At 46.7% G+C, this 24,115-nt stretch overlaps 3 protein-coding genes across 5 annotated transcripts in view; 2 read left to right on the top strand and 1 right to left on the bottom strand.

The window, feature by feature from the left end:
• Positions 1 to 1,817: 1,817 nt before the first annotated feature.
• Positions 1,818 to 7,928, bottom strand: LOC109904961 (caltractin). 2 transcript variants are annotated; one of them, XM_031789648.1, is made up of 6 exons: positions 7,625 to 7,928; positions 6,918 to 7,079; positions 6,579 to 6,707; positions 4,029 to 4,166; positions 2,057 to 2,158; positions 1,818 to 2,011 (listed from the first exon to the last, which is right to left on the bottom strand). In XM_031789648.1, exons 1-5 carry the CDS (start codon positions 7,625 to 7,627, stop codon positions 2,069 to 2,071), a joined length of 522 nt encoding a protein of 173 aa, XP_031645508.1. In that variant the 5' UTR covers positions 7,628 to 7,928; the 3' UTR covers positions 1,818 to 2,011; positions 2,057 to 2,068. The 2 variants fall into 2 exon arrangements, with proteins under 2 accessions (XP_031645508.1, XP_020357638.2); XM_020502049.2 differs by having other exon boundaries at positions 1,818 to 2,158; positions 7,625 to 7,926.
• Positions 7,929 to 8,303: 375 nt separating this feature from the next.
• On the top strand, positions 8,304 to 17,865 carry nsdhl (NAD(P) dependent 3-beta-hydroxysteroid dehydrogenase NSDHL). The gene is made up of 8 exons (XM_031789647.1): positions 8,304 to 8,424; positions 8,582 to 8,640; positions 8,781 to 8,942; positions 9,313 to 9,459; positions 9,625 to 9,753; positions 12,752 to 12,894; positions 13,043 to 13,145; positions 16,868 to 17,865. The coding sequence occupies exons 2-8, from the start codon at positions 8,620 to 8,622 to the stop codon at positions 17,198 to 17,200; spliced, it is 1,038 nt and encodes a 345-aa protein (XP_031645507.1). The 5' UTR covers positions 8,304 to 8,424; positions 8,582 to 8,619; the 3' UTR covers positions 17,201 to 17,865.
• Positions 17,866 to 22,400: 4,535 nt separating this feature from the next.
• The window catches only part of znf185 (zinc finger protein 185 with LIM domain), a 43,244-nt gene continuing 41,529 nt past the window's right edge, over positions 22,401 to 24,115 (top strand). The window contains exons 1-2 of one of the 2 annotated variants that reach the window (XM_031789644.1): positions 22,401 to 22,564; positions 24,072 to 24,115. The exon at positions 24,072 to 24,115 is cut by the window's right edge and continues 441 nt beyond it. The gene's annotated coding sequence lies outside the window, so the exon portion shown is untranslated. Of the gene's footprint in view, positions 22,569 to 24,071 lie in introns of both variants that reach the window. The other variant, XM_031789645.1, reaches the window with a different exon arrangement.

Here is a 24,115-nt window from a genome sequence, read left to right as displayed (position 1 = left end):
GAGGTGGGCTGTTGGAGGAGGTGACTAGGGGTAGAGGAGGTGGGCTGTTGGAGGAGGTGACTAGGGGTAGAGGAGGTGGGCTGTTGGAGGAGGTGACTAGGGGTAGAGGAGGTGGGCTGTTGGAGGAGGTGACTAGGGGTAGAGGAGGTGGGCTGTTGGAGGAGATGACTAGGGGTAGAGGAGGTGGGCTGTTGGAGGAGGTGACTAGGGGTAGAGGAGGTGACTAGGGGTAGAGGAGGTGGGCTGTTGGAGGAGGTGACTAGGGGTAGAGGAGGTGGGCTGTTGGAGGAGGTGACTAGGGTAGAGGAGGTGACTAGGGGTAGAGGAGGTGGGCTGTTGGAGGAGGTGACTAGGGGTAGAGGAGGTGGGCTGTTGGAGGAGGTGACTAGGGGTAGAGGAGGTGGGCTGTTGGAGGGGAGGAGGTGACTTGGGGTAGAGGAGGTGGGCTGTTGGAGGGGAGGATGTGACTAGGGGTAGAGGAGGTGGGCTGTTGGAGGAGGTGGGCTGTTGGAGGTGACTAGGGATAGAGGAGGTGGGCTGTTGGAGGGGAGGATGTGACTAGTGGTAGAGGAGGTGACTAGGGGTAGAGGAGGTGGGCTGTTGGAGGAGGTGACTAGGGGTAGAGGAGGTGGGCTGTTGGAGGTGACTAGGGGTAGAGGAGGTGGGCTGTTGGAGGAGGTGACTAGGGGTAGAGGAGGTGGGCTGTTGGAGGAGGTGACTAGGGGTAGAGGAGGTGGGCTGTTGGAGGAGGTGGGCTGTTGGAGGTGACTAGGGATAGAGGAGGTGGGCTGTTGGAGGGGAGGATGTGACTAGGGGTAGAGGAGGTGACTAGGGGTAGAGGAGGTGGGCTGTTGGAGGTGACTAGGGGTAGAGGAGGTGGGCTGTTGGAGGGGAGGAGGTGACTTGGGGTAGAGGAGGTGGGCTGTTGGAGGAGGTGACTAGGGGTAGAGGAGGTGGGCTGTTGGAGGAGGTGACTAGGGGTAGAGGAGGTGGGCTGCTGGAGGGGAGGAGGTGACTAGGGGTAGAGGAGGTGGGCTGTTGGAGGAGGTGGGCTGTTGGAGGAGGTGGGCTGTTGGAGGTGACTAGGGATAGAGGAGGTGGGCTGTTGGAGGGGAGGATGTGACTAGGGGTAGAGGAGGTGACTAGGGGTAGAGGAGGTGGGCTGTTGGAGGAGGTGACTAGGGGTAGAGGAGGTGGGCTGTTGGAGGGGAGGAGGTGACTGGGGGTAGAGGAGGTGACTAGGGGTAGAGGAGGTGGGCTGTTGGAGGAGGTGACTTGGGGTAGAGAAGGTGGGCTGTTGGAGGAGGTGACTAGGGGTAGAGGAGGTGGGCTGTTGGAGGGGAGGAGGTGACTTGGGGTAGAGGAGGTGGGCTGTTGGAGGAGGTGACTAGGGGTAGAGGAGGTGGGCTGTTGGAGGAGGTGACTAGGGGTAGAGGAGGTGGGCTGCTGGAGGGGAGGAGGTGACTAGGGGTAGAGGAGGTGGGCTGTTGGAGGGGAGGAGGTGACTAGGGGTAGAGGAGGTGGGCTGTTGGAGGAGGTGACTAGGGGTAGAGGAGGTGGGCTGTTGGAGGAGGTGACTAGGGGTAGAGGAGGTGGGCTGTTGGAGGAGGTGACTAGGGGTAGAGGAGGTGGGCTGTTGGAGGAGGTGACTAGGGGTAGAGGAGGTGGGCTGTTGGAGGAGGTGACTAGGGGTAGAGGAGGTGGGCTGTTGGAGGAGGTGACTAGGGGTAGAGGAGGTGGGCTGTTGGAGGAGATGACTAGGGGTAGAGGAGGTGGGCTGTTGGAGGAGGTGACTAGGGGTAGAGGAGGTGACTAGGGGTAGAGGAGGTGGGCTGTTGGAGGAGGTGACTAGGGGTAGAGGAGGTGGGCTGTTGGAGGGGAGGAGGTGACTAGGGGTAGAGGAGGTGGGCTGTTGGAGGGGTACAGGCTGGTCTCTGTACAGGCTGGTCTTCTAACCCCACAACACCCTGGTCTAGTCTCAGTACAGGCTGGTCTTCTAACCCCACAACACCCTGGTCTAGTCTCAGTACAGGCTGGTCTTCTAACCCCACAACACCCTGGTATAGTCTCAGTACAGGCTGGTCTTCTTCATGATGCGGAGGAACTCTCCCTGGTTCACCTCTCCATCTCCATCCCTGTCTGCCTCCTCGATCATCTCCTGGAGGTTGGAGTGGAGGAAGGAGGAGAGGGATGGGGTGGGAAGGGAAGAGAGAGGAAGGAGGGGAGGGAGAGGGATGGGAAGGGAGTAGAAAGGAAGGAGGAGGGGGTGGGAAGGGAGTAGAAAGGAAGGAGGAGGGGGGTGGGAAGGGAGGAGAGAGGAAAGAGAGGGAGAGACATGGGAAGGGAGGAGAGAGGAAGGAGGAGGGGGATGGGAAGGGAGGAGAGAGGAAAGAGAGGGAGAGATGGGAAGGGAGGAGAGAGGAAGCAGGGGACAGGGGAAGGAGAGGGAGAGCGATGAGAGAGGAAGCGGGACAGGGAAAGGATAGGGATGGGAAGGGAGGAGAGAGGAAAGAGGGGAGGGATGGGGAAGGGGGGACAGGGGAAGGAGAGAGGAAGCAGGGGAAGGAGAGGGAGAGAGATGAGGAGAGAGGAAGGGGGACAGGGAAAGGAGAGGGAGAGGAAGTGGGGTACAGGGGAAGGAGAGGGAGAGGAAGTGGAGTACAGGGGAAGGAGAGGGAGAGAGGAAGTGGGGTACAGGGGAAGGAGAGGGAGAGGAAGTGGGGTACAGGGGAAGGAGAGGGAGAGGAAGTGGGGTACAGGGGAAGGAGAGGTAGAGAGGAAGTGGGGTACAGGGGAAGGAGAGGGAGAGGAAGTGGGGTACAGGGGAAGGAGAGGTAGAGATGAAGTGGGGTACAGGGGAAGGAGAGGGAGAGGAAGTGGAGTACAGGGGAAGGAGAGGGAGAGAGGAAGTGGGGTACAGAGGAAGGAGAGGGAGAGAGGAAGTGGGGTACAGGGGAAGGAGAGGGGGAGAGGAAGTGGGGTACAGGGGAAGGAGAGGGGGAGAGGAAGTGTGGTACAGGGGTAGGAGAGGGAGAGAGGAAGTGGGGTACAGGAGAGGGAGAGAGGAAGTGGGGTACAGGGGAAGGAGAGGGAGAGAGGAAGTGGAGTACAGGGGAAGGAGAGGGAGATAAGAAGGGGAGTACAGGGGAAGGAGAGGGAGAGAGGAAGTGGGGTACAGGGGAAGGAGAGGGAGAGGAAGTGGGGTACAGGGGAAGGAGAGGGAGAGAGGAAGTGGGGTACAGGGGAAGGAGAGGGAGAGAGGAAGTGGGGTACAGGGGAAGGAGAGGGGGAGAGGAAGTGGGGTACAGGGGAAGGAGAGGGGGAGAGGAAGTGGGGTACAGGGGAAGGAGAGGGAGAGAGGAAGTGGGGTACAGGAGAGGGAGAGAGGAAGTGGGGTACAGGGGAAGGAGAGGGAGAGAGGAAGTGGAGTACAGGGGAAGGAGAGGGAGAGAGGAAGTGGGGTACAGGGGAAGGAGAAGGAGAGAGGAAGTGGGGTACAGGGGAAGGAGAGTGAGAGGAAGTGGGGTACAGGGGAAGGAGAGGGAGAGAGGAAGTGGGGTACAGGAGAGGGAGAGAGGAAGTGGAGTACAGGGGAAGGAGAGGGAGAGAGGAAGTGGAGTACAGGGGAAGGAGAGGGAGAGAGGAAGTGGAGTACAGGGGAAGGAGAGGGAGAGAGGAAGTGGGGTGCAGGGGAAGGAGAGGGAGAGAGGAAGTGGGGTACAGGGGAAGGAGAGGGAGAGAGGAAGTGGGGTACAGGGGAAGGAGAGGGAGAGAGGAAGTGGAGTACAGGGGAAGGAGAGGGAGAGAGGAAGTGGGGTACAGGAGAGGGAGAGAGGAAGTGGGGTACAGGAGAGGGAGAGAGGAAGTGGGGTACAGGAGAGGGAGAGAGGAAGTGGGATACAGGGGAAGGAGAGGGAGAGCGATGAGGAGAGTATTTTTCTTTTGACAAATTAAAACTATCTTGTAACCTATCCCATATCATCCTCTGTGTGTGTGTGTGTACAGTGCTGTCCAGGTGTATGTCTCACCTGCAGTTCCTCGTCAGTCAGGTTCTCTCCTAGTTCCTTGGCGACCCTCTTCAGGTTCCTGAAGGAGATCTTCCCCGTCTCATCATCATCAAACAGACGGAATGCTTTCAGGATCTCCTCCTTAGAATCCTTCTCAGCCTGGGTTGGTAGACAGTTACAACACAACGTAATACAACACAATATAGCATGGTGAGACAATATCACAGAAATACCCCGTTACAACACAATACAGAATGGTGAGACAATATCACAGAAATACCCCGTTGCAACACAATATAGCATGGTGAGACAATATCACAGAAATACCCCGTTACAACACAATATAGCATGGTGAGACAATATCACAGAAATACCCCGTTACAACACAATATAGCATGGTGAGACAATATCACAGAAATACCCCGTTACAACACAATACAGAATGGTGAGACAATATCACAGAAATACCCCGTTACAACACAATATAGCATGGTGAGACAATATCACAGAAATACCCCGTAATACAACACAATACTCTGTATAGTTGTGAAGTAAAATGTACAACTCCTATCCAGTGGTGGAAAAAGTACTCAATTGTTATACTTGAGTAAAAGTAAAGATACCTTAATAAAAAATGATTAAAGTGAAAGTCATCCAGTTAAATACTACTTGAGTAAAAGTCTAAAAGTATTTCAATTTTAAATATATTTAAGTATCAAAAGTAAACAGATTTTCTCAAATATACTTAGATATCAAAAGTAAAAGTGTAAATCTTTTCAAATTCCTTACATTATGCAAACCAGACGGCACAATTTGTTGTATTTATTTGTAATGTATGAGTAGCCAGTGGCATGCTCCAACACTAACATTAATATATGTTAGTTTAGCTGTTTAGTGAGTCCACAGTCGGGATGATTAGGGATGTTTTCTGTTTAGTGAGTCCACAGTCGGGATGATTAGGGATGTTTTCTGTTTAGTGAGTCCACAGTCGGGATGATTAGGGATGTTTTCTGTTTAGTGAGTCCACAGTCGGGATGATTAGGGATGTTTTCTGTTTAGTGAGTCCACAGTCGGGATGATTAGGGATGTTTTCTGTTTAGTGAGTCCGCAGTCGGGATGATTAGGGATGTTTTCTGTTTAGTGAGTCCGCAGTCGGGATGATTAGGGATGTTTTCTGTTTAGTGAGTCCACAGTCGGGATGATTAGGGATGTTTTCTGTTTAGTGAGTCCGCAGTCGGGATGATTAGGGATGTTTTCTGTTTAGTGAGTCCACAGTCGGGATGATTAGGGATGTTTTCTGTTTAGTGAGTCCACAGTCGGGATGATTAGGGATGTTTTCTGTTTAGTGAGTCCACAGTCGGGATGATTAGGGATGTTTTCTGTTTAGTGAGTCCACAGTCGGGATGATTAGGGATGTTTTCTGTTTAGTGAGTCCACAGTCGGGATGATTAGGGATGTTTTCTGTTTAGTGAGTCCACAGTCGGGATGATTAGGGATGTTTTCTGTTTAGTGAGTCCACAGTCGGGATGATTAGGGATGTTTTCTGTTTAGTGAGTCCGCAGTCGGGATGATTAGGGATGTTTTCTGTTTAGTGAGTCCGCAGTCGGGATGATTAGGGATGTTTTCTGTTTAGTGAGTCCGCAGTCGGGATGATTAGGGATGTTTTCTGTTTAGTGAGTCCACAGTCGGGATGATTAGGGATGTTTTCTGTTTAGTGAGTCCACAGTCGGGATGATTAGGGATGTTTTCTGTTTAGTGAGTCCACAGTCGGGATGATTAGGGATGTTTTCTGTTTAGTGAGTCCACAGTCGGGATGATTAGGGATGTTTTCTGTTTAGTGAGTCCACAGTCTGGATGATTAGGGATGTTTTCTGTTTAGTGAGTCCACAGTCGGGATGATTAGGGATGTTTTCTGTTTAGTGAGTCCGCAGTCGGGATGATTAGGGATGTTTTCTGTTTAGTGAGTCCGCAGTCGGGATGATTAGGGATGTTTTCTGTTTAGTGAGTCCGCAGTCGGGATGATTAGGGATGTTTTCTTGATAAGTGTGTGAATTGGACAATTTTCCTGTCAAAATGTAAAGAGTACATTTTAAAATTTTAACTCGCTAGTCAGTTAAGAACAAGTTCCTATTTACAATGATGGCCTAGGAACAGTGGGTTAACTGCCTGTTCAGGGGCAGAACGACAGATTTTTTACTTGTCAGCTCGGGGGTTTGAACTAGAAACCTTTCGGTTACTGGCCCAACACTGTAACCACTAGGCTACCTGCCGCCACGACACTTTTGTGTGTCAGGGAAAATGTATGGAGTAAAAAGTACATTATTTTCTTTAGGAATGTAGTGAAATACAAGTAAAAGCTGTCAAAAATGTTAATAGCGAAGTACAGTTCATTGTAAAGTACCCCAAAAAACTACTTAAATAGTACTTCAAAGTATTTTTACTTCAGTACCTTACACCACTGCTCCTATCAATTTTTTTTGTTGTTGCTAAATTGTAATGTTACAAGCACTGACAGTGTTTGCTCTTGACCGTACATTTTTTATTTCATTTATTCACTGTTGTTTTTCTTACCATCTTCTGAGTCATGACAGTGAGAAAATCAGAGAAGGAGATCTTTCCTGTTCCGTCCTTATCCGCCTCTGTTATCATCCTCTTAATCTCCTCTTTCTTCGGCTCAAACCCCAGCGCCCTCATAGCAACCTAGAGAGAGAAAGATTGATAGATAGATAAAAACAGATGAGTTGTTTAAAACCAGGTGTGTTAGTGTTGAGATGAAACAAAAGCACACCTTAGCTCCCCAGGACGATATTTGTTGACCAACACTGTATTACTAAGCATTATGGGTACTGTAATACATTATGTTACGCAAACATTGTCCCTGTGCATAACCCCTAACCCTGAACCTCTGACCTTTAGCTCCTTGACTTCAATGTGTCCGGAGGCGTCGGTTTCGAACAGTTCAAAGGCCTCTCTGATCTCCTGTTTCAGCTCCTCAGTGAGCTCTGACTTGGGGCCGGACTTCTTCCTGGGGGGAGGGACCGGACCTAGGGACTGCCTCTTTACGCTGGTTGCCTAGCGATGACATCAAGGAGGCACATTAAGGGTTGATGGGCATCTCAATGGTTTTAAAGTGATTCCTTGTCTAATCTATGCTAGACTATTGATATGCAGTCGGGAGATAGAGACAGGGACAAACTTAGAACGGTGTATTTTCAGTTGTCTTGTATCTACATAGGGCCATTTCAATGTTAAGGCAGATCGTCTGGGGGAAACATGCCATAAATAGGGAGACAATGTATGTCAGTTAAAGAAAAGCATGAGCAGCCCTACAGCGGATTATTTACAGATAGCTGGCAACAGAATGAAATCTTTCAGGACATGGGAATATATGCATCATTGCTTTTTTAATTCGGATTATTCCCATCCCATTACTAGCCCTATCAGATAATATACACGTTCTTCCATTGACCGAGTAATAAGCAAACCTATTATTCCTATCGGACAGCCAGTTAGGGGCAATACAGGTTGTGGTAGCCTGTGTAGCGAGGCCTTTTGTAATTTGTAGTATAAGCACAAGGAGCATCAAAACAGAACCGCTCCACCATGGACATACTCACCATTTCAGATGATCACTCGCGAAGGCAGCAACAAGAGAATCGTAAAATTACTAACGAGGGTTTTGTGTAATCTATTGATGTCGCTCCTCTCTCCCTTCCCCTCCTACCATCCAGACAGAGATGAGATCATTGATAGAACAACGGATAGTTTATTACACGAGAGCAGCAACAGATATGCCGTTATTAACAAGCATAGTACAATGTTATAATAGGTTTAATATAATGTTTGAGTAATAAATTAAGAAAATAAAATTAAGATTTCCAGTCAATGAGCGCAGTATTCAGTCAGTGCTATGATCATGTTGATTAGTCTGTGACTGTGCACTCGATTTAGCTTATTCTGCACGCCGGGTGTGCAAAATGAAATATTCAGAATGGAAACAATTCGTACTACGAAGCTAAATCAAGGGCATCTAATTGGGCGAGAATATTACTGGTTGTTGACGACATGTGGTATAAAACGCTATACGACAATTGGCTGGATTGATCGTTGAAGCTCTGATCCAGAATCTGTTTTCCGTGCGCCAACTCATCTGATACTGAGGTGTGTGAAATATAAAAACGGTTTAGGGGCTTTTACACTCTACTCACTGTGGGTGTGGTCTCACTGTGATTAAGTCCCGGTTGGTCAGAGCAGTGGCGTTCTTTGACGTAGGCTCCACTCCATTGGCTGTTCGAGCATGCCACCTTCACAGCCGAACTCCCGTCCACCCAATGAGAGCGCATCTCGCGCTCAGCGGATACAGGGTTTATTATTTGTTCGCGCGACGTTTCATACTTTTGCAAAACAGATTCAACTGGTAAAATGATACGTTTTTCACTTATTTGATAGCATTTTAGTGTATTTTATTTAAAAACTTGAAATAGCCGAAAGATGTTTGAATGTAGTCTTCATCCTGCTTCCATTGTCCATGTGATATGATCTTGTCAAACTGTTTTCGGTCTTTTCTCTTCCAGTTTGTCTCCCAACACCGACGTCTCACCTGCAGTTTATCATGGCCACACGCATACGACCTGTGAGTACACAGCAGTTTGTACTAAATATCCAATTCTGAGCTGTATGCCACATGCTCAGCTATGTATTTGTTCTTCTCATGTGTTTATTTGTGTGTCTCTTTCTGTCTTTACTGAATGTTGTCCCTCTATCCCTGTACAGAGCAGTAAGCGGTGTGCAGTGATAGGAGGCTCTGGGTTCCTGGGTAGACACCTGGTAGAGAAGCTGTTGGGTAAGGGCTATACTGTGTCAGTGTTTGACATCAGACAGAGCTACGAACTACCTGGTGTCACCTTCCACCAGGGAGACCTCTGTGACAAACAGGTGAGTCTGGTCTGTCTGTACCTACCTACCTACTGAGCTGTTTGGGCCATGTTATATGACCTTGTTATGATCTATGGACATCTTAATTTTTTAAATTATTATTTAACCTTTATTTAACCAGGTAGGCTAGTTGAGAACAAGTTCTCATTTGCAACTGCGACCTGGCCAAGATAAAGCATAGCAGTGTGAACAGACAACACAGAGTTACACATGGAGTAAACAATTAACAAGTCAATAACACAGTAGAAAACTGTGAACTTTGGCCTGTGTGTACACATGAGGTCAGTGTGTGTCTTTTGCTTGTCTGTGGGTTCTATGTGCGTCTGCATCTGAACATCATTGTGTGTGTGTGTGTGTGGCCCTATCCCAGGCTCTCCTAACAGCCCTCCAAGGTGTCTCCCTGGTGTTCCACTGTGCCTCTCCAGCCCCAGCCAGTGATGACAAGGCTCTGTTCCAGAGAGTCAACATCCAGGGGACACAGACTGTCCTACAGGCCTGCACTGAGGCTGGAGTACAGGTAGGGGGCAGTATAGAGTTATTATTGGACAGAGAGGAGTGTCATAAAATATATTACAATAAAGACAGACTAAATTCAATAAAAGAAATGCTCTGTTAAAATACCAGGACTTTCTGCAATTACTGATCTAGTAAATAGCTAGTCAGTTCTGTCTGTCTACTACAGAAAGTGGTACTGACCAGCAGTGCCAGTGTGGTGTTTGAAGGAACAGACATCAAGGATGGGAGAGAAGACCTTCCCTACGCCAAGAAGCCCATCGACTACTACACAGAGACCAAGATCGAACAGGAGAAGGTGAGGACACTACTACACACAGACACCAAGATAGAACAGGAGAAGGTGAGGACACTACTACACAGAGACCAAGATAGAACAGGAGAAGGTGAGGACACTACTACACACAGACACCAAGATAGAACAGGAGAAGGTGAGGACACTACTACACAGAGACCAAGATAGAACAGGAGAAGGTGAGGACACTACTACACAGAGACCAAGATAGAACAGGAGAAGGTGAGGACACTACTACACAGAGACCAAGATAGAACAGGAGAAGGTGAGGACACTACTACACAGAGACCAAGATAGAACAGGAGAAGGTGAGGACACTACTACACAGAGACCAAGATAGAACAGGAGAAGGTGAGGACACTACTACACAGAGACCAAGATAGAACAGGAGAAGGTGAGGACACTACTACACAGAGACCAAGATAGAACAGGAGAAGGTGAGGACACTACTACACACAGAGACCAAGATAGAACAGGAGAAGGTGAGGACACTACTACACAGAGACCAAGATAGAACAGGAGAAGGTGAGGACACTACTACACAGAGACCAAGATAGAACAGGAGAAGGTGAGGACACTACTACACAGAGACCAAGATAGAACAGGAGAAGGTGAGGACACTACTACACAGAGACCAAGATAGAACAGGAGAAGGCGAGGACACTACTACACACAGACACCAAGATAGAACAGGAGAAGGTGAGGACACTACTACACACAGAGACCAAGATAGAACAGGAGAAGGTGAGGACACTACTACACAGACCAAGATAGAACAGGAGAAGGTGAGGACACTACTACACAGAGACCAAGATAGAACAGGAGAAGGTGAGGACACTACTACACAGAGACCAAGATAGAACAGGAGAAGGTGAGGACACTACTACACAGACACCAAGATAGAACAGGAGAAGGTGAGGACACTACTACACAGAGACCAAGATAGAACAGGAGAAGGCGAGGACACTACTACACAGAGACCAAGATAGAACAGGAGAAGGCGAGGACACTACTACACAGAGACCAAGATAGAACAGGAGAAGGTGAGGACACTACTACACACAGACACCAAGATAGAACAGGAGAAGGTGAGGACACTACTACACACAGAGACCAAGATAGAACAGGAGGAGAGGATGCTTGTTTATTTTGTGGAAGAGGCTTATTTGTAGAATAGCTTGATCATAGTTATATTAATGTTACCAGAGCATTGCTAGGGGGAGAACCTGCCTACACATGAAGACATTGATGCTGGACCATCCATAAATGCATATATACAGTGCCTTGCGAAAGTATTCGGCCCCCTTGAACTTCGCGACCTTTTGCCACATTTCAGGCTTCAAACATAAAGATATAAAACTGTATTTTTTTGTGAAGAATCAACAACAAGTGGGACACAATCATGAAGTGGAACGACATTTATTGGATATTTCAAACTTTTTTAACAAATCAAAAACTGAAAAAATGGGTGTGCAAAATTATTCAGCCCCCTTAAGTTAATACTTTGTAGCGCCACCTTTTGCTGTGATTACAGCTGTAAGTCGCTTGGGGTATGTCTCTATCAGTTTTGCACATCGAGAGACTGACATTTTTTCTCATTCCTCCTTGCAAAACAGCTCGAGCTCAGTGAGGTTGGATGGAGAGCATTTGTGAACAGCAGTTTTCAGTTCTTTCCACAGATTCTCGATTGGATTCAGGTCTGGACTTTGACTTGGCCATTCTAACACCTGGATATGTTTATTTATGAACTATTCCATTGTAGATTTTGCTTTATGTTTTGGATCATTGTCTTGTTGGAAGACAAATCTCCGTCCCAGTCTCAGGTCTTTTGCAGACTCCATCAGGGTTTCTTCCAGAATGGTCCTGTATTTGGCTCCATCCATCTTCCCATCAATTTTAACCATCTTCCCTGTCCCTGCTGAAGAAAAGCAGGCCCAAACCATGATGCTGCCACCACCATGTTTGACAGTGGGGATAGTGTGTTCAGGGTGATGAGCTGTGTTGCTTTTACGCCAAACATAAAGTTTTGCATTGTTGCCAAAAAGTTCAATTTTGGTTTCATCTGACCAGAGCACCTTCTTCCACATGTTTGGTGTGTCTCCCAGGTGGCTTGTGGCAAACTTTAAACGACACTTTTTATGGATATCTTTAAGAAATGGCTTTCTTCTTGCCACTCTTCCATAAAGGCCAGATTTGTGCAATATACGACTGATTGTTGTCCTATGGACAGAGTCTCCCACCTCAGCTGTAGATCTCTGCAGTTCATCCAGAGTGATCATGGGCCTCTTGGCTGCATCTCTGATCAGTCTTCTCCTTGTATGAGCTGAAAGTTTAGAGGGACGGCCAGGTCTTGGTAGATTTGCAGTGGTCTGATACTCCTTCCATTTCAATATTATCGCTTGCACAGTGCTCCTTGGGATGTTTAAAGCTTGGGAAATCTTTTTGTATCCAAATCCGGCTTTAAACTTCTTCACAACAGTATCTCGGACCTGCCTGGTGTGTTCCTTGTTCTTCATGATGCTCTCTGCGCTTTTAACGGACCTCTGAGACTATCACAGTGCAGGTGCATTTATACGGAGACTTGATTACACACAGGTGGATTGTATTTATCATCATTAGTCATTTAGGTCAACATTGGATCATTCAGAGATCCTCACTGAACTTCTGGAGAGAGTTTGCTGCACTGAAAGTAAAGGGGCTGAATAATTTTGCACGCCCAATTTTTCAGTTTTTGATTTGTTAAAAAAGTTTGAAATATCCAATAAATGTCGTTCCACTTCATGATTGTGTCCCACTTGTTGTTGATTCTTCACAAAAAAATACAGTTTTATATCTTTATGTTTGAAGCCTGAAATGTGGCAAAAGGTCGCGAAGTTCAAGGGGGGCGAATACTTTCGCAAGGCACTGTACATGTTACATAGACTCTACATACTCCACATCAGCTCCACATTAAATAAGTCATGTTCTCCTCTATCCATCTTGTCTCTCTGTGCTGTGTCAGCTGGTTCTGAAGGCCTGTGACAAGGAGAATGGTCTCCTGACAGTTGCCATCCGACCTCACGGTATCTTCGGCCCCCGGGACCCCCAGCTGGTGCCCATCCTGGTCGACACGGCACGCAGGGGCAAGATGAAGTTCATCATCGGGTCAGTCATACACAGGACTGGAATGGAACATGGACTCTTCACCTGACATAGTGGGATCGACCAAAGTTCATGTTTTATGTTGTCTCTGTTGATGTAGTTTCTCTGCCTCTCTCTCTCTTTCTTTGCTTCCCTCGGTCTGTCTCTGTAGTGATGGTTCTAACCTGGTGGATTTCACCTTCGTGGACAATGTGGTTCATGGACACATCCTGGCAGCTGAGAGTCTAAGGCCAGAGTCTCCTATCTGTGGCAAGGTAGGAACCCTCTATATGGCCTCGCTCATACGCTAGACTTGCCTGCACTGTACGACTGGATGATGATGATCAATGGGGTCAACTGTTCTGTGTTCGAAGAAAGAGATGCCTTTCGCACTCACACAATATTTGTTGGGTTCAGACTAACCTCAATTGCTAGCGCATATAGAGAGCATGGGACTTTTTAAGGTTGTATCGGCAGAAATATGATTCTGAGGTAATCGGCTTTAAAGACTCACCCTGATTGGTTATTGAATGGTGTCAGCAAATGTGATTTTGTATTCTTTTGACCAGCAGGAGTTGGGAGTATTTAGAGTACTATGTACTGTAGGTAGAGAACATTGAACAGAACAAGGCTATATCAGTAACTCAATTATATCAAGGCTATATCAGTAACTCAATTATATCAAGGCTATATCAGTAACTCAATTATATCAAGGCTATATCAGTAACTCAATTATATCAAGGCTATATCAGTAACTCAATTATATCAAGGCTATATCAGTAACTCAATTATATCAAGGCTATATCAGTAGATCAATTATATCAAGGCTATATCAGTAACTCAATTATATCAAGGCTATATCAGTAACTCAATTATATCAAGGCTATATCAGTAACTCAATTATATCAAGGCTATATCAGTAACTCAATTATATCAAGGCTATATCAGTAACTCAATTTGGACAAAAATGCAGATACAACGTTAAAGTCCCAAGTTCTCAATACAGAGCCTGGAAATACTGTCTACCAAAGTGGGACTTGAAAGGGGCTAACATCTAGGAGCCTGGAAATACTGTCTACCAAAGTGGGACTTGAAAGGGGCTAACATCTAGGAGCCTGGAAATACTGTCTACCAAAGTGGGACTTGAAAGGGGCTAACATCTAGGAGCCTGGAAATACTGTCTACCAAAGTGGGACTTGAAAGGGGCTAACATCTAGGAGCCTGGAAATACTGTCTACCAAAGTGGGACTTGAAAGGGGCTAACACCTAGGAGCCTGGAAATACTGTCTACCAAAGTGGGACTTGAAAGGGGCTAACATCTAGGAGCCTGGAAATACTGTCTACCAAAGTGGGACTTGAAAGGGGCTAAAATCGAGGTGGGAGAGAGACTGCACTTCTATATGAGATGGGATGCTGAAAATAGCTATTGAAAATGAATGTTCAATGACAGCGACCTTATTATTTTGGGCTTAGGGTTATTTTTGGGAAGCCCAATTGATTCTGAGTTTGGGCATATAAAGTTAAATTGTGAAAACTAGTCCAAAATGCATACTTTCTGATTTTTCCTGAACTCCCTTCGTTGTTTAGCCTAAATCACTTGCTCTGCTTGCACTTTGAGTTCCATAATGTAGAGTGGAGGGTCAAAGGGTCATGCTAGATCCGGGATGGGCAACTTATTTTTTTTAGGAACTCAGTCTTTAATTTACTGTTGAGAGTTAGATAGTGGAATACCCAAAGTGCAATCTGGAAATGTGTTTGTGATTCAGCAGTGTTTCTCTTGTCAGTCAATTAGCCCACGTCAGCAAATCTTTGTTGTTGATTTAGCGGCCAGCTATCTAAACTTTTTTCCAGACGGTGGGGCCCCCATTAACAAAATCAATCCGTCTCACTCAGATATTATTTAGTACGCAGACCTGCGGCCCCTCGTTTTTGACATTTCACTTTTATTTAACTAGGCAAGTCAGTTAAGAACAAAATCTTATTTACAATGACGGCCTACCAAAAGACCTCAAAGAATACATGAAATATAGGACAAAACACACATCACGACAACAGGGGCCACCCGAGTGGTGCAGAGATCTAAGGCCCTGCATCGCAGTGCTAGCTATACCACTAGAGATCCTGGGTTCAAGTCCAGGCTCTTACGCAGCCGGCCGTGACTGGGAGACCCATGAGGCGGTGCATAATTGGCCCAGCGTTGTCTGGGATAGGAGAGGGTTTGGCCAGCAGGGATGTCCTTGTCCCATCGCGCACTAGTGACTTCTGTGGCGGTTGCCAGGTGTACGGTGTATCCCCCGACACTTTGGTGTGGCTGGTGTCCAGGTGGGCATTATGTCCAGGTGGGCAGTGTGGCTGGTGTCCAGGTGGGCATTATGTCCAGGTGGGCAGTGTGTCTGGTGTCCAGGTGGGCAGTGTGTCTGGTGTCCAGGTGGGCAGTGTGGCTGGTGTCCAGGTGGGCATTATGTTAAGAGACAGTGTGGCTGGTGTCCAGGTGGGCATTATGTCAAGAGGCAGTGTGGCTGGTGTCCAGGTGGGCATTGTGTCTAGAGGCAGTGTGGCTGGTGTCCAGGTGGGCATTGTGTCTAGAGGCAGTGTGGCTGGTGTCCAGGTGGGTATTGTGTCTAGAGGCAGTGTGGCTGGTGTCCAGGTGGGCATTGTGTCTAGAGGCAGTGTGGCTGGTGTCAAGAGGCAGTGTGGCTGGTGTCCAGGTGGGCATTATGTCAAGAGGCAGTGTGGCTGGTGTCCAGGTGGGCATTGTGTCTAGAGGCAGTGTGGCTGGTGTCCAGGTGGGCATTGTGTCTAGAGGCAGTGTGGCTGGTGTCCAGGTGGGCATTGTGTCTAGAGGCAGTGTGGCTGGTGTCCAGGTGGGCATTGTGTCTAGAGGCAGTGTGGCTGGTGTCCAGGTGGGCATTGTGTCTAGAGGCAGTGTGGCTGGTGTCAAGAGGCAGTGTGACTGGTGTCCAGGTGGGCAGTGTAGCCGGTGTCCAGGTGGGCATTGTGTCTATAGGCAGTGTGGTTGGGTTGTGTTTTGGAGGACCCACTGCTCTCGACCGTCGCCTCTCCTGAGTCTGTACAGGAGCTGCAGCGATGAGACAAGACTGTTACTAACATTTGGATACCACGAAATTGGGGAGACAACGTGGTAAAAAAAAAATATATATAAAGAGAGAACACTACATAAAGAGAGACCTAAGACAACAACATAGCAAGGCAGCAACACATGACAACACAGCATGGTAGCAACACAACATGACAACAACATGGTAGCAACACAACATGGTAGCAGCACAAAACATGGTACAAACATTATTGGCCACAGACAACAGCACAAAGGGCAAGAAGGTAGAGACAACAATACATCACACAAAGCAGCAACAACTGTTAGTAAGAGTGTCCATGATTGAGTCTTTGAATGAAGAGATGGAGATAAAACTGTCCAGTTTGTTGCAGCTCGTTCCAGTCGCTAGCTGCAGTGAACTGAAAAGAGGAGCAACCCAGGGATGTGTGTGCTTTGGGGACCTTTAACAGAATGTGACTGGTAGAACAGGTGTTGTATGTGGAGGATGAGGGCTACTGTAGATATCTCAGATAGGGGGGAGTGAGGTCTACGAGGGTTTTATAAATAAGCATCAACCAGTAGGTCTTACAATGTGTATACAGAGACGACCAGTTCACAGAGGAGTATAGAGTGCAGAGATGTGTCCTATAAGGAGCTTTAGTGGCAAATCTGATGGCCGCTCATGAGTTCTGATTTGTTGCGGTCCCGCCTTCTTCAAAGTTGCCCATCCCTGTACTAGATGGTGATGGACTGAGAGATCAGCCAATGAAAATCCAGCAGCAGGTTTTCCCGCTCCTGCCATAGGCTCTGTGAAATCAGGCGGTTCCATAAAGAAAGACGGCAGGTGGATGAGACCAGGTTCTAACCAATGTATGGCTACAGAGGACGAACAGAAATGTCTTCACCTGACTCTGGTCTTTCTCATATGTCCCCCTTCAGGCGTACCACATCACTAATGACGAGCCTGTCCGGTTCTGGGACTTCATGTCAGATATTCTAGTAGGTCTGGGCTATGCTGCTCCGCGCTACCACCTACCCTACACACTAGTCTACGGGCTGTCTCTGCTGCTGTGGCTGCTGTCTCTGTTACTACGCCCCCTAGTGGCCTTCAAACCCACCTTCACCCCCATGAGGGTGGCCCTGGCAGGTACACATCACTTCTACAGCTGCTCCAGAGCCAAGCAGGACATGGGGTACAAGCCTGTGGTCGGTCTAAAGGATGGGATCAGACGCACGGTGGAGAGCTATCCTCATCTACGACATGGAGCCTGATGACTGTACCTGCAGTATGGTAGCCTGGAAACCAAACTGATATGCTCTGTGAAACTGGTGAAATGGATCGTATCAGTTTGGATTCCAGGCTAGTGGTATGGATCCTCACGGCTGAGTCCTAACTTGAGATCTATGCACACAACATACACTGATGTCAATGGGAGGAAAACATTAAGCTAGGAGTTGTGTGTACAGTTCCTCATGTTGAGATTCAACCTTGAGGACGGTTTCATATTCTCACCAGTGTCTTAAGTCCTGATCGTTAGGTTAAAAAAAGAAAAGGTGTAGTTTTGAAACTCACATGTTTCTTTGTCCCATAATACTAACTGAAGGTATGAGCCGTTGACATGAGTGTTTTTTCGGTCATGTCTGTAGACCCGTATGAGGATCTGTGAACTCACCTTTCCTACAACAGTCACTCTTCCATTTAGTGTCTGGTTTCAGTACCTCTCGTCACCAATAGACAGCAGCACACATTTCTTCTCTGTGGAATGTGGAGACACAACCTAACATGGAGATGTTTCCAACACTTGCTGTTGCCATTATTCATGAGCTCTCATTTTGACGTACGACTGATACTGGTTTCCCTCTGCATCTTATTCTCTTATACAAATCACAAGGAATCATGCAGTTTGTTCATTTCAAATAAAAATCCATTATCTTAACATTGCATTGTTTATTAAAACACTAAGAATGTGTTTGTATATGAACCAACATTGTCAACATGTTAGAAAATATAGTTACAGACAAATGTTTGCATGTTTTGAACCCTATAATCCAACATTACTCAGACAAGCCCCGCCCTTATATTTACCAAAGTCGATATCACAGGATTAATGTTAGCGTGCCCTGTATTTAAGACCAACTGTATTACAATGTATGTCATAGAACAGTAGTACACAGAAAGGGATGGGCCACTATTCTCTCTCCGTCAGCCTCCCTTTTCCACATTCCAGCTGTCTTACTGTCACCGTGACATGGTTTCCTCTCATAAACATCTTCCCCTGTAACACTTATGACAGCGGATCACAGTGGTGCATGAGCTTCAACGCATCATATAGGTCTGTCAGTGACTTTGTTGCATGTTTGGCATTCCAGCTGTTGGTGTGGTGAGCAGTGATTTTAGCATGCAAATCTTGGGGCAAAAAAATAAATAAAAGTGGGATGCATGCCAGCAAAGCCCACAACACTAAACAATACATTAATTGCATTATAACAGTGACAAACTGTTCCCACAGATGGCCTACATAAAACTGTCTCAACACCTTACCACTGCTACACCTGGCTATCAGCAGAGTCCCAACACCTTACCACTGTTACACCTGTCTATCAGCAGAGTCCCAACACCTTACCACTGCTACACCTGGCTATCAGCAGAGTCCCAACACCTTACCACTGCTACACCTGTCTATCAGCAGAGCCTTGTCTGGCAGCGAAACAGTTCATTCAGCCTCATTTACTGCCTTTAAAACAAAACATGGCTGATATGTCTGACTTGCTTAGACAAATGTGGTTTCTACTGACAATTGAGATGTACAAACTATGGCATAAGGGAACAGTGAGTGGATAAGAGGCCATCTGTCTTTTCTATTAAGACATTAATGAGCGAGTTAGGACGGACGTAGTCATCACTATTTGTTCAGCACTTTTGAAATGTACAGAGACAGAATTCAGAACATGGGCCATTCTTACAGTATTCTCCCTGTACACCAAGTCAGAACCATAGGATAAATAAAAGGTTATATAAGCAGATAATGAAAGCTCTTACAATATTTGATGATTACATTTCTCTAAAACAGGCTATAGGCTACATGTTTACTACCAAGTCAGGACAGTAGGTGAAATTAAGAGGGGCAAATAGACCAAATTATTAGGGTGATGCACATGGGCTACTAACAGCTTACTACACAACATACACTTACTATTACTTTCTTAGCTACAGTGTACATACACTACCGTTCACAAGTTTGGGGTCACGTAGAAATGTTCTGCTTTTTGAAAGAAAGGCACATTTTTTTCGTCTTTTAAAAAATCATCAAATTGATCATAAATACAGTGTAGACATTGTTAATGTTGTAAATGACTATTGTAGCTGGAAACGGCTGATTTTTAATGCAATATCTACATAGGCGCACAGAGGCCCATTATCAGCAACCATCACTCCTGTGTTACAATGGCACGTTGTGTTAGCTAATCCAAGTTTATCGTTTAAAAAGGCTAATTGATCATTAGAAAACCCTTTTGCAATTATGTTAGCACAGCTGAAAACTGTTGTTCTGATTAAAGAAGCAATAAAACTGGACTTCTTTAGACTAGTTGAGTATCTGGAGCATCAGCATTTGTGGGTTCGATTACAGGCTCAAAATGGCCAGAAACAAAGAACTTTCTTCTGAAACTCCTGTTCTGAGAAATGAAGGTTATTCCATGTGAGAAATTGCCAAGAAACTGAAGATCTCGTACAACGCTGTGTACTACTCCCTTCACAGAACAGTGCAAACTGGCTCTAACTAGAATAGAAAGGGGAGTGGGAGGCCCCAGTGCACAACTGAGCAAGAGGACAAGTACATTAGAGTGTCTAGTTTGAGAAACAGACGCCTCACAAGTCCTCAACTAGCAGCTTCATTAAATAGTACCCACAAAGCACCAGTCTCAATGTTAACAGTGAAGATGCCACTCCGGGAAGCTGGCCTTCTAGGCAGAGTTCCTCTGTCCAGTGTCTGTTCTTTTGCCCATCTTAATCTTTTCTTTTTATTGGCCAGTCTGAGATATGGCTTTTTCTTTGCAACTCTGCCTAGAAGGCCAGCATCCCAGAGTCACCTCTTCACTGTTGACGTTGAGACTGGTATTTTCCCGGGTAATACTTAATGTAGCTGAGAGGAAGAGAGAGCAGGAGGGTGGGAGTTCAGATGTGACACCAGACATTATCCTGTTGGTGTGGTGAAGGAGGGAGAAAGAGAGAGGGGGGGGGTTCAGATACCAGACATTATCCTGTTGGTGTGGTGAAGGAGGGAGACAGAGAGAGAGGGGGGGGTTCAGATATGATACCAGACATTATCCTGTTGGTGTGGTGAAGGAGGGAGAAAGAGAGAGAGGGGGAGGGGGTTCAGATACCAGACATTATCCTGTTGGTGTGGTGAAGGAGGGAGAAAAGAGAGAGGGGGGGTTCATATACCAGACAACATTATCCTGTTGGTGTAGTGAAGGAGGGAGACAGAGAGAGAGAGAGGGGGGGGGGGGGGTGGGGGGTTCAGATGTGATACCAGACATTATCCTGTTGGTGTGGTGAAGGAGGGAGACAGAGAGAGAGGGGGGGCGGGGGGGGGGGGGTCAGATGTGATAAAATACATTATCCTGTTGGTGTGGTGAAGGAGGGAGACAGAGAGAGAGGGGGGGGGTTCAGATACCAGACATTATCCTGTTGGTGTGGTGAAGGAGGGCGACAGAGAGAGAGGGGTTTAGAGGGCGTTCAGATACCAGACATTATGCTGTTGGTGTGGGGAAGGAGGGAGACAGAGAGAGGGGGTTCAGATACCAGACATTATCCTGTTGGTGTGAGGAAGGAGGGAGACCGAGAGAGGGGGTTCAGATACCAGACATTATCCTGTTGGTGTGGTGAAGGAGGGAGACAGAGAGAGGGGGTTCAGATACCAGACATTATCCTGTTGGTGTGGTGAAGGAGGGAGACCGAGAGAGGGGGTTCAGATACCAGACATTATCCTGTTGGTGTGGTGAAGGAGGGAGACAGAGAGAGGGGGTTCAGATACCAGACATTATCCTGTTGGTGTGGTGAAGGAGGGAGACAGAGAGAGGGGGTTCAGATACCAGACATTATCCTGTTGGTGTGGTGAAGGAGGGAGACAGAGAGAGGGGGTTCAGATACCAGACATTATCCTGTTGGTGTGGTGAAGGAGGGAGACAGAGAGAGGGGGTTCAGATACCAGACATTATCCTGTTGGTGTGGTGAAGGAGGGAGACAGAGAGAGGGCGAGAGACAGAGAGATGGAGGGCGGTGGTTGGGTTGAAATGCCTGACATTGCTTCCAGTATAATGAGCCATGGTGAGACTGTCACTGATGTCACGGCTGAGCTGTTCAACTGGTTTACCCCTGAGGGAGAGAGAGAGGGAGAGAGAGAGAGAGATGAGGGGGTTTGAGAGAAGCATGGCAGTACAATAGACTCCACACTGACTATCAGCTGAAGGGAAACTTTGCCACTAAAACCCACTCAGTTTCCTCATACTTCCACTAAAGTGAACCTGTATGACTGAGTAAAGAGACATTTATGTGTAAATGATAGTCCCTGAGAGTTGCAATGCGACATTCCTCCCAATACCCCACCTTATTCCCTTTGAAAAGGCTGGGTGAATGTATGCATGGTATGTGTGTGATTGGTTCTGTAGCTATTCTATTTGTTATTTTATTCCATTGAACCTTTATATAACTAGGCAAGTCAGTTAAGAACAAATTCTTATTTTCAATGACGGCCTAGGAGCAGCGGGTTAACTTCCTTGTTCAGAGGCAGGGGTGGGGTTATGTACTGTAAACTCAGAACACTAGCTGGTGTGGACACTCATTGTAAGGGCTAATCTATTATGTTGCTATTGACAACTGCTTTGGAGTAGATCGTAGATGTTGGAAGCAGGCGTTCTGAGAAAGTGTGTGTCATCACACACACGGGCGGCTCTCGACTGGGAGCCAACACCCTGCTCTGCCTACTCTTTCACCTCATGGTCCCATAGTTCCCCATTACCCAGGTCTGTCTTTCAATAGACTGTTATTAACTTAAACAGACTCTATCAAGATGAGGTATGTTTTAATGGGGCTACAACATAATTGCCTGTAAGTTTTGAAGGAGAAATAGAGAGGCCTATTGAACTCATAACATTACAATGCAAATAACAGTCCTGCTGTTTTCTTTGGGATTATGACACACTTTGAAGTACAGTAGACTTGAAAGTGTGGACCCAACTCTTAGAGAATAGCTACAATCACTGTTCTCAGATGTGTTGTCTCTGTTAGAGAATAGCTACAATCACTGTTCTCAGATGTGTTGTCTCTGTTAGAGAATAGCTACAATCACTGTTCTCAGATGTGTTGTCTCTGTTAGAGACACCCCCGACACCCCACCCTGGGTGATGGCGTAGCCTCTCTGACTGGCTGAGCTAGTCCGTGTCCACGCCCGTACCTGTTCAAACACCTGTCAGCTTGTCACAGAGAAAACACTTTCCCTCGCTCAGTTCACACACACACACCCGTCAGTCTACACACCTGTCTGTCTTTACCTATACTCTCAGCTGCTCTCATTCTACCTGTGTGGGATTCTCTATCGTTTGGGAGACCGTCTGTGGATACAGTACCCAGTGAAAGTAGGTACGTTTTTTACTCTAATTTCCATCGAGGTACCGCGTTTGTCCGGGTGTAGAATGTGGATTCTCTCTTCTTTGACCTTCTCTTTTTAAATCAGCGTAGATCATGAATAATAATCTATCTTTTGCCAGCTGTTTATGTCATGCTAACTCCTCAGACCCTGAAAGACACCGGGGATGGTTGTCAGACAGTCTGTTTGTCCTCTCAGAACCATTATTCTCTCTGCTCACCAGGATCGCCTGTCTGTCAGAAGAGCTGCCTTTCCATCCCATTCCACTCCTTTTACTGTACCTTATCGCTCTGTGCTGGCGGTGTATTTCATGTAAAAATGTGTCATGTGTGTAGACTGGTGTTCAGTGGGGTTGAGGTCAGGGCTCTGTGGTGGCTAGTCAAGTTCTTCCACACCGATCTCAAACCATTTATGTGTGGACCTCGCTTTTTATTTGACCTTTATTTAACCAGGCAAGTCAGTTAAGAACAAATTCTTATTTTCAATGACGGCTTAGGAACAGTGGGTTAACTGCCTGTTCAGGGGCAGAACAACAGATATGTACCTTGTCAGCTCGGGGGTTTGAACTTGCAACCTTCAGGTTACTAGTCCAACGCTCTAACCACTAGGCTACCCTACCGCCCCAGATATTCAGAAAGATTTACCGCATCAGGATTTATATATATTTAACCACTGGGAGGTAATTTGCATGGTGAATTTGGCAGCACTCTATTCCCATTTGCATAAGGTTAACTTTGCCAGTCATTTGATGAGGAAAAATCTTAACAATGTTTTATTAGAATTCCCACTGGCTTTCAGTTCCCTGCGGAGAAATGTGAATGAGCCATTTGTGTTCGATTAGAGATGAGAGAAAGATCATTCTATCTAGCCACTTCAACAAATATTTAAATAGAATATGTGGGGGAAAGATCATTCTCTCTAGCCACTTCAACAAATATTTAAATAGAATATGTGGGTGAAAGATCATTCTCTCTAGCCACTTCAACAAATATTTAAATAGAATATGTGGGGGAAAGATCCATCAGACCAGGTGTTCAATAACATCTTGAATCCTGCTTCTATGACCCTATGTTGAGAAATTATGTTTGCTCCAATTTGTGTGCCTGTGCGTGCCTGTGCCCATCTATCTTTGGCTGACAGAGGGCCTGTTTAGTTGTTTGGTAGAAAGTGGTTGGACAGGCTCATCTGCATGGTTGGAATGTCTATTGCATGTTCCTGTTCCTTAAGGGGGGGGAGAAATACTGTGGTCCTCCTTTTGACAGAGACCAAACAGTTCTAGGACAAACTAGAAGGGTAACCCCAATAGGCCTCAAATCTGTGATCCTCTAACCTACAACCCTGAGTGTTTCAGTCCAGCATCTACACAATTACTGTAGACCAAGAGGCCCAATCTTATCAGATATACACAAGGACCAAGTGGGACAGAGACTAAGGCTTGTTTCTGGACCGGACCTCTCTTACTAACCTGTGTCTGTGCTGCTATCTGTGGTACTCAGGGAGCTAGGAATCACAGGAACCAGACTGGGAGCCAGTTAGAGGA

This window comes from Oncorhynchus kisutch, linkage group LG15 (genome assembly GCF_002021735.2).
Source record: "Oncorhynchus kisutch isolate 150728-3 linkage group LG15, Okis_V2, whole genome shotgun sequence".
Classification (NCBI taxonomy): domain Eukaryota; kingdom Metazoa; phylum Chordata; class Actinopteri; order Salmoniformes; family Salmonidae; genus Oncorhynchus; species Oncorhynchus kisutch.
This window is presented reverse-complemented; position numbering and strand designations above follow the sequence as displayed.